Here is a 14,422-nt window from a genome sequence, read left to right on the forward strand (position 1 = left end):
GATGTGGACATAAGATCCCAGCTGGCAGTTAATGCGTGACATAGTTCAGGGTTTTGGTTTTTGTAGTTATTAGTAACTAGTGATCCTTGTGAGGCTGAGTTGCCTTGACCATAGACTTCCAGAAGCCCTCTGATACAGCTGTATCAGCTGTATGGAAAGAGTTCACTGGTATAATCATGGTGATAATGTAGAATCTGAAACAGAATTAGGTTGCGTTGTTTTTTTCTCACTTGTGATGCCTTTTCTTTTCTTGCAGTGAGATCAGCCGACTAGACCTGGGCCTAATTGTTGAAGTATGGAACAAAGGACTGATCTGGGACACCCTAGTTGGGACCGTGTGGATTGCTCTGAAGGCCATTCACCAATCTGATGAGGTTAAGCTGACACAGAACCTTTCTTTGCTCCAGTGTTGACAGATAATGTGTTACAAATCTGGCTTGATGCAGCCCAGACTGAGCTGGTCAGCAAAACTTCAACTTGCAAAGTCAGGAAGGTTGCGTGAGCAAAGAAGCCTCTCTCTCATCTTACTGGTTTTGTTTTTGCAGTGAGACCAAAATTGAGCTTACATGGGAGTCTTTGGTCTCATTTTATTTGCATGAACTCAAAAACTGGGGCTTAAGGAGCACATAAGTAACAGGTGTCTCAAGTCTTAAGGACTGACTGCTTAATCTGATGCTCATATTTCTATGACACTGCTAAAGACTGTCTTGTCCACCTGACAAGGTAGGCCTAGAGCATGTCTGCATCACCTTCTTAGGGATTCTGCTTTCAGGGTTCAAGGGTGTTTACTGGTGCTAACATATGTGGAAAATAGTAGGAAGAGGGATGTGCCGGTGTCTGTAACTACCCTAACGACTCAATTTGGCAGTTGTTGAAACTAAGCAAGACATGTTTGATTTTCTGACTAAAGTTTCAGGTTATTTATCTAGAAGATTATTGGATCTGAGCCGGGAGAGAGAGAGAGTGTATTTTCCATAAGTGGAAAAGAGTGGGGATGCTCAGCAGTATGGCTGTAAGATCTGGCTGGTGCTCAGTTCGTTTGGCTGTCCAGGCGTTCCTTGGTTGTGCCTTTGAAGTCTTACCTTTGCAGTTCCACTGAGAAGGCAGCAGTTCTGCTGGGAGATGTTTGCTGCTTATCCTGGTAAAGCCCCTGAGATGTGGAAGAAATTCAGTTTGTGTTGGATGGATGTAATTTGATGTTAAAATAGGGTACCAGGCCTTGATAATGCTGTAAAACTCTTTCTGGAGTCTTTCAGCAAATCTGCGAGAGTTGCTGCCTAAAGTTCTTCAAACTTGAAAGTTCATTCACATGTGGCTTGTGATTCACAGGAAGGTCCTGGGGAGTGGTCTACACTGGAGGCAGAAGTTGTAATGAAACATGATGAAATCTGTGGAACCAAAAACCCAACTCCTCATAAAATTTTGCTGGACACAAGATTTGAATTACCTTTTGGTGAGTGCTTTTCCATAACTTACCCAGAATGTTGACAGTGGAGAGAAAGTGGGAGCGGCTTGAGTGTTATAGGCAAGTTGTAGTCATTCTCAATTTAGTCAATGTAGTTCAGTGGAGATAAATTGCTGATATTCACTGTTTGTCTTCTTTCTAACAAGATCCATATAAATGTGAAATGTTTGAAAGTCCCTGGGTGCTGGAATGTTTAGACTACCAGCAGTTTTTTCTTCTAAATTGTGTAGTCACACATTTTGTTCCTAAACAGGGAGCATCTGCTTTTTTGTATCTAAGTAAATTTGGCTCTGGAAGAGGTTGAGTGCATTGGTAGGGCTGTTCTGTGGTAGGTGCATGTAAGCCCTTTTAGAATTGTGAAGTTCAGTTAGTGCAACATTAATGCTTAGTGCTCCTGCACATTGTCATTAGCAGAGTATATAAATAACTTGATGTTGTAAGAAGTGCTGTTCTGGCAATTACGTGTGGTTGTATGGAAAAGTAGCTAATTGGAGCAACCACATCTCAAGTCAAATTGTGAGCAATTTTTTAATTTTATTTTACTTAAAAACAAGCAAACAAAATTACCAAATGAACCCAAAAAGTAAGGCCTTAGTCAGATGCATCCCAGGCTTACACAGCTTCTCTTTCCAGCTCCTAGCTGATACTTGCGATCAAGAACAGAGATGATGATTTTGACGCTTGTACTATTGTTTTTTTCATGCCCTGGGTGTTGAAGTGCTTTGAAGTTGTCAGCCATTACAAGGCAAATCTCTTGCTCTGTGCCTGTTGGTTCTTAACTGCAGTGTGAGCAGTTTGTATGGTGCTCTAAGCAGAAGTGGATCATTTGTGCACCCACTGGCATTTGGCCAGCACCTCTCAGGGTTGGCCATCTGTTGCGGGAAGAAGTTAGGGCATCTGTGAGTCTCATACGCCCCTTCCTGGTGCAGGGAAGGGTGCAGGCCTTGGCCCTGCAGCACAGGAGTCAGTACAAATTGTATCTTGTGCTCTGAGTGTACTATTCTGAGTGCACAGTTCCCTGGATGGTTGTACTCCAGGGTGAGTCCAGTGTTCACTGCTCTTTAACTGCAGTCCAGTGTGTACAGAGGAAATGGTATCTGACACCTCAGCTATCTTGGCAGCTAAACTGTCTAATGTTGGTCACAAGCCATCCCTCTTCCTCATGGAAATACCCTGGTCATACACTTCTGCTGTTGGGAACTTTATTGCTGAAATTGCCTGTTTGTAAGAGGAGGAACAACACACTTTGTTGCACCTTACAAGAAGAGCTTTGAGGAAGTGTTGAGACTTCTGGGAGGCACAGAACACAGCACATATAGCTGAAGGCAAGGCTTGTAGCCAGTAACTTCTCATCTGAGTTAATTCTCACACAGTTGCTTGTAATCTGTCACTGCTTTAAAAGAAAATGAAGTTCTGATGTCTCCCTTTGTATTCGGAGAGGGTCCAAAAGAGAATTTGCATTCTTCAGTAATTTATGTTTCGAACAGCATTAAATTTTAAGATTTTTTTTTCAAGCATGAGAAACCAGACTCCCTGTAAGTCATTATGTATTAGAGTATCTGGATTTCAAAAATAAAAATATTTCAGGTAATAGTGTGTTTTCTCCCTACTACTGTACTCACAGGAGTTTTTGTTTGTTTCTTTTGGTTTTTTTACTACTAGTTTAAATTTTTGCATTTGGAGAAGTAGGATTTCGTGCAGAGCAGTAAGTAAATAAAAAGAGTTTTGTGATTCTTTTGTTTTTAACACAATTGATCATTTAAAGTACATCTGTTACTTATACTGAAATAACAGGGATTCCACACTGCTGTGTTGAAGGGCTTTAGGGTATCGGAAGTTGTCTGCCTGTCCTGTGTTTCATAATGTCCAGGAAAAAATGGGTACATGAGTTAGCTCTTTCAAGGCTTCTGCTGCTCTTCCCTTTAGTAGTGCTGCAATTTTTGCTTCTGTCTCCATTTTCAGTCTGTCCTGCCATGGCAAGGTCAGAGACAGGTTGAAAAGCAGTAAGCACTAAGGGTGTGGGATAGTCCTCTAGAAGGGAGTGTCACCTCCTCCAGTGGTGCTTCCTTCACACCATGACTGAGCATCACCTCTAGGATAGAGAAGGACTCTACATCATGGATTAGGCTCTGCCTCCTTGCCCAAGTGCTGTGAGCCTTGGAGGGATGCATGGAGGTAGCTCAGCTCACAGCACTGCCTCTGCACCTCTCTCAAAGGATTTGCAGCTTGGTTTCCCTGTAACTGGATGGCAGCAATATGGACTCTTAGTGCTCTGCACGTTAAGACTCTTCCTCATGAGCTGGGAACTGCTGCTTTAAACCTACACAGGGAACTAAATGGATCTCTGATCTGCTGTGGAAGTTCGTAAGTCAGCAGCTGTGCTGTAGAGGCAACATTTTAATAACAGCAGGTTTGGAGTGACACTTAGGAACATTGTGTATCATGTTTTATTTCTCAGGTGAAGATCTCCTGGCTACTATCAGATATATGAGAACCAGAGTGATATGTGTGCACATGTACAGCTTGTGCTGCTTTTCAAGTCGGGTAAAACACTGCTGCCTGGGATAGCAACTTCAAAAAACTGTGTGCTCTGTTTGGCTTGTGCTTCTGTTAATTTTCTGTCATTTCTGGCTGCTCTCTTTCATTTAGATGCACACAGACGCAGTTCCCCAGGTTATTTGGTGTATTTGAAATGTTTAGCTTTATTTATAGGTGGAGCTTGAGAAGTTTTTCAGGGTTTGTAAAAGAGCATAAATGCATTTGAAAAGCAGAAAATTGAAGTCCTTGAAGTAAAATGTGATTGTGTATGCATCAAGGTTTAGAAACTGGTTTGTTGTTCTGCTTCCACTTGATGTTCAAGATTCTACTTTCCTGGCATCTCTTCTCCTGGTACTCTGGAGACTAGTAATAAATACAGAACGTGATGATGCTGGTAATAGCAGTACATGATGAAGGCACCTTAGAGATTTTTTCTTCTTTTTTTCTTTTTTTTTTTTTGTGATTTAAAGTTTTTTTAAGTATTTACTAGGCTTGGAGTTGGGAAGCAGTCATCTCCTGTCAAAGGACTGGTGAAAGTTTGGTTTCCGCTCCTGGTGACATAAGATAAGCTTTTCTGAGGTCATCCAGCATTAAACTTTGTTAATGCCCAGATTTGTAATGGGACAAAGATCTTTTATGGTGTCCTTGATATATCCCCCCTGTGTCTCACTGCACATGCCACATGCAGCCCTTTCCTTGGTATCAGTTATGTTGTTGGTGTGATGTCAGCATGGGGTGTACAGAAGAGAGCAGATCTGTGGGCCCTTCTGTGTGCTGGGGACCAGGCTCTCATCAAATGCTCTCTGCCAGCCCCATGTTCTTGAATGTTCAGTCTCACAGAAACAGAACAACTGAAAATCCTCTTATAACAGTGCAGTGAAGATTGAGCATGGCAAATGTGAAGTAAGAGTTGAAAGCATTTTTATGCTTGGTAGTCTATTAAAAATGGCAATAAACTGCCTTCATGGGATTCTGAGCGAAGGCAAGCTAGAGCAGCAGGTTTGTCCACTAATCATATCTGTTTCATCTCAAGAAAACGACAGACATATGAAGGAAGGTAGAAAGCATTTTGTGATTGGTTTAGAAGATGCACTCATGAAGAGGAGACAGTCTTACTATCATCGTTTTGATGCAGTTAGTGTGTGCTTGCACAGACTTTTCAGGGCACTGTTTTTCAAGTGTAAAACGTTTCTGTTTAGAAGCAATTTTACTCTGCCCCCCCGTTTTCAGAAGTGCAATGACTTATGTGCAAATCGCATACAAGATGCAGCACTCAAAAATGCTTTTGGCTCCAAACTATAGCAGTTTGGTTCTGTGCCAGGCAGTTTCTAGTTCATAACTGGAGATACTTTTAGTGTTCTCATGACTCTCAGGCTTGGGAGCATGCTGATCTGCATTCAGCCATCAGGTGGAGTAAATGTGCTTTGTTGTTTTATTGTCTTGGGACACGAACAGAAAAAAACACTCAGCTTGACAAAGTCTTTTCAGTGAGAACCTGCAAAGATTCCCATACATTGGAAAAAGGGAGAAATGGGGTCTGAGAAGAGAGGAAGCCAGATGAAGTCTTGTAGGAAAGTGGGGAGAGAGAGAGTATAACTTTCAGCACTTATTCTCTGTCCTGCCAAGCCTGTGGTATGCCCCAGCCCAGGACTTGCTACCTGGGAAAAACCCAGGAGGGCTAAGGTGATGTGCAGGGATTAGAGCAAGGACCACCCAAACCTGAGGAGAAGAAAAGCTTTAGGGCTGAAATGCCTGGTTATTGCCAAGCTAGAGGTCTCTAAGCAGGAATACTGTCATATTTAGGTACCTGAGGGGTTATAACTGAATGAACTGATCTGTATAGATGCACCAAATTCTCCTCTATTTCCTTTGTTAGGCTAATAAGTAACTTTACTGCTGTGTCCCCATTTCTCTGTCTGTCTGTATCCAGGTGTCAGGTCCCTGGGTACACTGATAAATCCTATTTGCTCTGAGCAGCCTCAGCTAGGACCTCCACCCACACCTTTGCTCCTGTGCCCAGGAATCTGACTTCAGCTCAGCTCTGAGCCTTCAGTCCTCAGAGTTGTTTTGGGAGTTACTGATCCCCCACCCCAGCCATTGCCATGTCTGTGCCTGCTTGTGGACCCCATAGATTCCGGCCCAGGTGTGGACTTCACCTCAGACCTGCCTTGTCACCATGGACCTGGCTGCCAGTGTGGACTCCTGGGTGAACCTTGCCATGATCTCTGGACTGGCTCTGTTCGCCTTGCTGAGGTGCTGTAAAATGGGACCCTGGCTGAAAAGTCCATTCCTCTGCCATCCATGGGCTCCTCCCTTCCCTTACGGAGCAACTGAACTTTACTGCTGCCTGAACCCAGAGGAAACAAGGGGTTCAGCTTCCAGCTGAAGATGGCACTAGGAGCAAGGACAGTAAAGCTTGCAACATTTATGTGTTGGCATCAAATTAATAAGCCCCAAAAGCTATTGAACATACTTGCCCATCTCCTCTCTGTTCTTGTTCAGCAGTTTAATTTCATTGACACATGGTCTTCCTCTTTTTGTTCACCAAGTGTCACTGGTGTCAGTGGAGTCTGGAGTTGACATCAGGTGGCCTCTCTTTGCACTAGTCTCATCTTTTTATCTTGTAAGCAAAAATTAATGTAGCAGAGAAATTGCCATTGCAATCGAAGTTGAGCAGTGATGTAGGAGCTGACCAGTGGATGCAAGCAGTCTGTGATCTCTGCACTAGGGCCTTCCATTCTCTGCTTTCCAGAGATGCAGCTTCAACAAAACTGCTGACTGAGGTGAGCCACAATGGAATGGTGAAAGTAAAAAATAAACTGTTTCCTCAAAACATCAGGAATTCTGTCTTATTGGGATCTCTTCATCTGGGCAGTTGACTTGAGGTCATAGGTGAGTTTTTTCATGTATAAGGTATACTGTGCAGTCATTGTACTGCCAGTAGCGTTGATGACGAGAGTTTCTCTAAGATCAAGATGATGTCCTAAAAGCAGCTGGTATCTGGACAGTAGCAGATTTTTATCTCTGACTTGCATAAGAAGCTCTTTCAATAGAAGCATCAATCCTGCAGTAAAAATCTGATAGCTCTGCTTATGAAATGGACATCTGGGATACAAGATAGGCTCTGAACTTTAGTCCTCAATTCATGATTTTTTCTTCATGTCTTAAAGAAGTGTTGGCTTTCAAAGACATTTCTGTGGGCTTTGCTTTAATTTTTGGATTGTTTCAGGTCCTTGTTGGAGTTTGTCCTCCTAAATCTTATCAGGTTGTGTGCTGGTAGCCATTCTGTTCATTGATGTCTTCTTTCTAGATCAGTTCTGTCCAGATTTGCTTTGAATGCCAACCCTGATTTGTGCAGAGGTCATCTAATAAATCTGTGCATCTTTGATCTACAGCCCTCAGGATCAAAAACATGTATATTTTTCTACAGCTGTTGTAGTTGTAGAAGACTCATGTTTCTCTTACCTTGTGTTCTATTAGGATTTAACAATGAAGAAATGTACTGTACTTCAGAAAGAGCAACTGGCTTTGTGTATTTTCGTTAAAATGAAGTGTTTTGGTCTCCCTTCGAGCAGGAAGAAATAGGTTGTCTTTTTTTAGTACTGAAGGAAGTTTTTTTTTGTAGCCAGGTACTAATTTTCCATAAAGGTTTCTCATGGGTGGACTATTATGCCTTGTCTGGGTGAGGCTAGTTACATAAAAATACAGTCATGATTCTCTTATCGAGGTGTAGACATGAATTTGTTGTCTAAGAAAATACCTCTTTCTGAAACTTGAAATTCCACTAAATCTGACATGTTTCTGTTGGTAGTGTTTCGTGTTCTAATACAATGACCACTATTATTTCCACTGTTTTGGGGTCACTGCCTTCATACGATTTGTTTGTGTGGCTGAGGACAGATACCCTCTCAAAGTGCAAGAAGAAAGCAATACTTGGTCCTTTCTGAACACATCATAGTTCCAATGGAATGGTCATCTGCCAATCAATCTTGTTCTTTTTTCGCTCAGGAGTGAAAGTGGATGAAACTTTTAGAATCACCTTTTTATCAGGAGCCCATCCTAACCTGCTTCCCCCTTTCCTGCCAATGCACAGCTGAATGCAGCATTGTGGTGGTGTTCATGGCAGGAAAACAGACTTCTCAGATGTAAACTTGGCTCCTCTTGAGGCCGTCTGAAAGTGTAAAGGGTTACAGAAGATGGGAAAACCAGCTGAACTGGTATGCCACTATCTACTTGTCAGCTTGCAGGGCTGGTTGTGTCGATCTGTAGCACTCCCTCCACTTCCTTCCTGTGATAGTTTTGATAGTTTCTGTGAGCTTTGAAGTTTCTGCACTAGGGCAGTTTTCAGGCCATGAATAAGCAGATTTTAGAAATTGTTACAGTCAGGGATGTTGAGTGGCTAAAAAAAACTAACCCAAACCCATAACTTTTTTTCCTTTTCCAATGATTTCATACCCCTCCATCCCTAAATAATTTTGTGTTAAGCTTTTCACAGCAGTTCCTCTGCATCTGCAAGGGGGTGCTTTGAAAGGTGAAATTTTGAGTGGCAGAAGTCTGTGTTCCATTGGGACACTATTACTTCAAAGTGTGAAATAGAAAATAGAAGAAGCTACCAAAATAAAGGTGATAATGCTTGCTACTTGCTGACAGTCATCCACTTGGTAAACCTTCTAGAAGGTAAAAGTGTTGTGATTCATTTCACAATGAAGTTGCAATATGGTGTTAAAGTAGGAATGGTCTTTCAAGTGAATATGACTGCCTATAATGTAACACTGTTCTTTACTTCAAAAGATTTGGCTTACTGCCTTCATAGGAATAAAAGAGACCTTTTAGTTTCTGTGTTTTCATTTGTGCTACACCAGGCACGTAGGTAAGATGTGATGTTCAACTCAGTAAGCCCTTATTCTGTTGAGGTTATAAGGCCTCCTGAGAGGCTCTTGTTACATATTATCAAGCATGTAACAAGTGTATTAAAATATCATTGCAAAATGGCTCTCCATGAAATTAATACTTGAATTAAATGTGGACAAGTCTTTCTCTTTCCTACCTTTGTGCCGTGTGCATTTGGTTAATCAGCTTTAAACAGGAAAGCAATGTAAGCCCTTGGATTGTGTTACTATTTACCATGTTTGTTTTCCATCTGAATGTTAACATAAGGTTTGTGTACTTGATGTCTAAGTTCTATTTCTTCAAAATCACGTGTGAGTTTTTTGTGGTGTGATTTTGGTCTACTCTCCTTGTTTCAATGCTAACGGTGATAAATGCAAACTTCCCTGGTTATTAAGATGGTGTCACTTTTTCGTTTGATATAGATATCCCTGAAGAAGAGGCCAGATACTGGACAAGGAAATTGGAACAAATAAATTCACTGGGAGATGATGAGGTAAATATCTAAATTGAAAGGTTAATGTAGTCCTGAATGCCATATAACTTGCTTTTATTCTTTATATTGAATCCCTGTGATTAGGGTAACTGTTAAATGTTGATCATTGAACTCTTTACAGAACTGTTTTCTCAAGTGTACTGCTTACTGTTAAGGAGAGCAAGTCTTTTTGCATTCTGGAAATGCTTGAGTAATGTTTTGTTGATATACATATGCTCAAAGGAAAGGCAACACCATGCTTTATCTCAGTAAAGGGTTAAATCTTTTGACTGGCTGAGGTAGGTCCTCTTAATTGTGAAATGAAGCCAAAACTACTTTGTTTGCAGTTGACCCGTTTCCTTGAATAAGACAAAGCAGGATACTGAACCTTTTTTGAACTGAGGACTGTTGAAGCTATTGTCTTTTGTCCATATTAGTGGCTCATTTTATATGAATCTTGTGTTATACCTGCTAGCTATAGTTTTGGTTTCCTAGGTTTTCTGGTATGCACTTGGCCAAACAGCTATAAACTAAAAGTTACTTTTTTCTATAAGACAGACTGTTAGATAAATAAAACTTACCTTTCTAGTCCATACTGTTTGCAAAGTAAGATTTAACATGTTAATGCCTGTACCAGAAATGTGAAAAAAGAAACTATACACACATGTTGCTTGAACATCACTGAGTAAGAACATGGTACTTGCTTAAATCCTTTGATAGGTCTCTTTATATAGCAAGATAACTTGCAAAATATTCTGCCAATGCAGTGACTTTAAGAGATTTTTATCTATTCCTTTCTGCTCCTTGAATGAGTGATTTGTTTTACTGTGTGGAAAATTGGGTGGATTTTCTTTTTGACCTGGGACAGACCAATTTTTGGGTGGATAAAAGCATAACTGCTTTAGGGCAACCTCTCCTGCCTTCCTAGAAGTTTGAGAACGTCTAGGAATTGATAAAAAGCTCAGTCTGTGAATTGCCCTGTCACTGATCCTGCTGTGGTGCCTCTCTGCTCCCGTGGGCTATCGGAGCAGTCCATGCCAGGTACTTCAGCGAAGCAGAGGTGCCCTCTAGTGCTTCAGTGAGCTAGTACTTGCTGAAAGATAACGTGAGACTCCCTGTTTCCCTGCAGTGCCATTTATCTGTGTGCTAAGTGCATGCTTTTATCAAATACTAGTAGAAAAATAATATCTCGGTGACCTAATGATCTCAAATTAGTTATAGCTGTTCTCTATCACCAGTGAGAAAATGTAAAAATGTAAGGACACCTCAGGTGTCCCAGGTCTGCCAGCCACACAGAGTGAGGAAGAGATCTTTATTGCATGTTCCCATAATTGGCAGTGACTGTAGCACAGGAACTTCCAGAGACAGAGGCAGTATCCTTGTGTTTAACTGGACTCAATGGATTTTTCCTTTGTGGCTGCCAGTTGTCTTTTGAATGCACCCAGGTCAGTTATGTTGTATCCAAGGAATTCAGCACCTTAATTGTGCATTGCCTGAAGAAATACCTTATTTGCTCTGGGCAAATAAACCTGGTGTTGTGAAACCAGCTGGTAGCAGGTTTATTTGGAGAAATTAAAGGACTGATCCTCGTGCATCCACTCTGTGGCACTCAGCTTTACAGTCCTCACCTTTTGGGCAGCAGAATCCTAGTCTGCATAGTGGTATTTATGCTACAGGACAACTTTGTGCCTTTATCTTCTTTTCTGTGTGTTGAGTTCAGCTGTCTCTGAGATAATGAATGAACAGACTAAAGTTGCACATCAGTATTCAATAAGCAGGTTCATTTGGAGTTCATGTAGTGTCATAAAAATGCTTTCCAGCTTCTGTTCCTACAAACAATACTCAGTTTTCATTTGGGGACTGCTGATAGCTGTTGGGCTGATGCCTTACAAAGAAAAACTGCTGCCATTTTGGGATTTCTGAGTATAATAATTCAGAACCCATTGCTGTCCTGTGCTGCTGAAATTGCTCATCAGCAGACTTCCTTTCACCACTTTGTCAGATCCAGCAGTTCTTGTTTTCACAATCCTGATTAACTCTGTGGGTTGGCAGTTTGCTGATGATAAGACTAACCACCTTTCAGGATCCCTTGTGCATTTTAAATAGAACATATTGAAAGATAACCACAGCGGAAGTCTGCGGGTTGTCATCTTCCATGTGAAGAACTGGCCATTAATCCTCAGGAAATCCAAAGAGAGGGTGTCTCATGGCCCTGTTTTGCAGAGGCTGCAGCACCAGTTTGCTAGGTTTGCTGCTTCCTTTGTTGTCAGACCTTTTTTTCCCAGCAAAGACTGTGCTCATTACTTTGACCAATTGTCCTGATTTTCTCATATCTCTATGTAATACAAGATAGAAGAGAATAACAAAATAAAATCACTGGCATTCCCCTTGGGAATGCTTTGATGCTGTAACAAACAGCTTTGTGAAAAGTCAAAGCTCACTAATTGAAATACCTCTGTGTTCTCTAATTTAGTATTAAATGAGATGAAATATTCTTCACTTTGGATGTAAAGTGGATCACAGGCGAGTTTGCAAGTGTTGGCTGGGCAAACATTGTGTTCCTGCCCTGCCAGGCACACTAATTATCTAACTGCTTCCATCTCTTGCTGCAGAGTTGCTGCGAGCCCACTTGAGTTTAGAGCTGTTGAAACTGTGCTGGAGTGTCTAAATGTAAACAGGCTTATACTCAGTTCTGGACTCCCTGTCACACTGACATCATGGTGTGGAGAATCAGGTCTTCCAGATGTCTAATTTGTGGTCTCACCATTGATAGTAGGGCCTGTGCTTGTACTAAAGCAGATTTCACCTTAACAAGATGCGTACTTTGTAACGTGATTTTAGCATAAAAAAAGAACACTTCTGGGAGTGTGTTTAAATATAGTTATTATAGAGAATATATTACAGATGTTATGCTTTGATACTACCAGGGATATTTTCTCTTATATGTGGCATGGTTTACTCTGAATGCTGCTTCATAAAATTCCATTTGCTTTCTTTTTACCCATCTGTGTTTTTTCCTATTTTTTTCCTTCTTTAGTATTCCTTTCAGGAGGAGGTCCAGAAGAAACCATTGCCCAGTGCTGCCTCCCAGTGTTGTAAGTTAGATTTTATTTCTTCTCAATATTTTTTCCTCGCAGCATACTTGAATTCCTCCTGTGCCTAGTTATCAAGTGATGGTACATCAAAACAGTATTTTCTTGTTAGAAGTATTTAAATCTCTGTACAGGCAGTAACTTTTGTCATTTATGAAAATCTGTGCTCCTCAAAATGTTTGTCTAAAGCTTCTGATGCCAGAAAGAGAAGTCAGGCAATGAGTCTTTAACCTGCTGCAGTCCTCCTGTGCAACAGGAACAGAAAATATGTTCAAAGTCACCTAGATTGTTAGACCCTTGTAATATTGATATTGAAAATGCTGTGGGTTTTTATGTGACTAAGTCAGACTCTTTAAACATGTTCTCTTTAAACATCCTGTATTAAATATAATTTTTATTACTGTTTAATGGAATTTGAAGAGGCAAAAAGTAGATGGGGACAAGTACTGCTAGTAGCCTTTTAAAATGCACCAGAGGTTTGTGTTCTTGATGTCTAATTTCTTTAATACTACTTCTCATTGCTGTGTTGATGGATGAAAAAAATGCTTTTACTAATTTCTGCTTATCTCATCTTGCATTTTTTTATGCTTCTGAAAACGTGGATGGAAAAATAACCTAGGAAATACTGTATCTGATGGTCTGCAAAATTAGATTTCTGAAACACTGCTTTTAACGTACAATAGATGAAAGCTCAGTGATGTCTCTTGTGAATGTCTTATCTACTTTTGGCAACAACATTAATAAAATTCAAGTCTCATAATTTAAACAAATCTTTTATCCTCTACTTCAAATCCTGTAAGACTTGCATACTACCCATTGCAGGCTGTTTATCCATTTGGCTAATTATAGGTTCTCATTAAATCTGATAACATTAGGAAATGCTAATTACTGTTTACTTTTTTGAGTAGAATTAATTACTCTGTGTAGTATTGTAATGTTATCTTAAAAAAATCTTCAAAAAATTATGGATATTAACCAATTGCATAGAAAATCCAAATGTTCTGTGTAACTGGAAAATATGCAGAGCTCCGTATGAAAGTATTCCAGCAATGCTTTCCTTCTAGGTAACATTGAATGTGTCTTCCCTCTATGGAAAAAAAAAAGGTGTATGTAAAGAATAAAGCACATTTTTTGTTTGTTTGGGGTTCTTTTTGCTGGTGATCTGTTTGGGGGGTTTTTTGTGTGTTTTGTTTTGTTTTTTAAGTAGTCAAAAGGTCACAAAACTGATTTGTTAATCCTGCAAATAAGTAATGTTTTAGGAGAAACTAATATTTTATTAAATTATATTAGCATAGTGTGCAGAACCCCTAATGTCAAAAGGTCAAAGAAGAACTGTCTAATATGAAATGTCTGAGAAATGAAGGTGTTATTTGCTGAAATTACTGTCCTGGCTCTGTGCCCTGGGCATTGTTTTTGTTTGGGGGAGGCTGTTTGATTGACTCTCCTAATTATTGGGATGCATGGGTAAATTAGAAGGAATGCCTCTGTGTAAGGAAAATATCTGCACCTGTTCCCACCGCAGGGTGCTTTTAAATCCACCTGTAGCTGCTTTCTCTCCTGGAGAACCCACTGGGCTCTCACAGGCAGACACAGTGAAGAGCAGCACTGCAACTGCTCTTTTTTGTGTTAACAGCCTGCATCTTCCTGGAAAGTGACCTTTTACAATAGTTAATTGAAGGCCCCTGGTTTGAACATTAATGTCACACAAGTATTAGTGTAATCATTCATGGGATTAAAACACTCATTAGAATGGATGTTAAACATTTCATAGCAGTATGTGGTTAATGTATTTAAGAATTTTCAATAAAGCTTGTGGCACTGCATGTACTTTTGCTTATTTACTGCCTACAAGTATCCGACATCTATGAATATCTATTTACATGGAAAAATGTAAATTAGACATTTAATATAGAGGTACTTTTGAAAAGTGAGCTCTCCCTGCAATCAACCTGTACATAAGAACTG

At 40.4% G+C, this 14,422-nt stretch overlaps 1 protein-coding gene across 2 annotated transcripts in view; it reads left to right on the plus strand.

Annotated features, from left to right (window-relative positions):
- Window positions 1-14,422, plus strand: part of LOC139685108 (protein unc-13 homolog B-like) — a 76,758-nt gene that overhangs the window by 32,420 nt on the left and 29,916 nt on the right. Inside the window, exons 4-8 of one of the 2 annotated variants that reach the window (XM_071581723.1) lie at window positions 257-374; window positions 1,330-1,453; window positions 9,316-9,386; window positions 12,403-12,460; window positions 13,077-14,233. In XM_071581723.1, coding sequence (XP_071437824.1) covers window positions 257-374; window positions 1,330-1,453; window positions 9,316-9,386; window positions 12,403-12,460; window positions 13,077-13,078 — 373 coding nt within the window. In that variant the 3' untranslated portion in view covers window positions 13,079-14,233. Of the gene's footprint in view, window positions 1-256; window positions 375-1,329; window positions 1,454-9,315; window positions 9,387-12,402; window positions 12,461-13,076; window positions 14,234-14,422 lie in introns of those variants that run through there. The other variant, XM_071581722.1, reaches the window with a different exon arrangement.

This window comes from Pithys albifrons, chromosome Z, assembly GCF_047495875.1.
Source record: "Pithys albifrons albifrons isolate INPA30051 chromosome Z, PitAlb_v1, whole genome shotgun sequence".
Taxonomy (NCBI): Eukaryota; Metazoa; Chordata; class Aves; order Passeriformes; family Thamnophilidae; genus Pithys; species Pithys albifrons.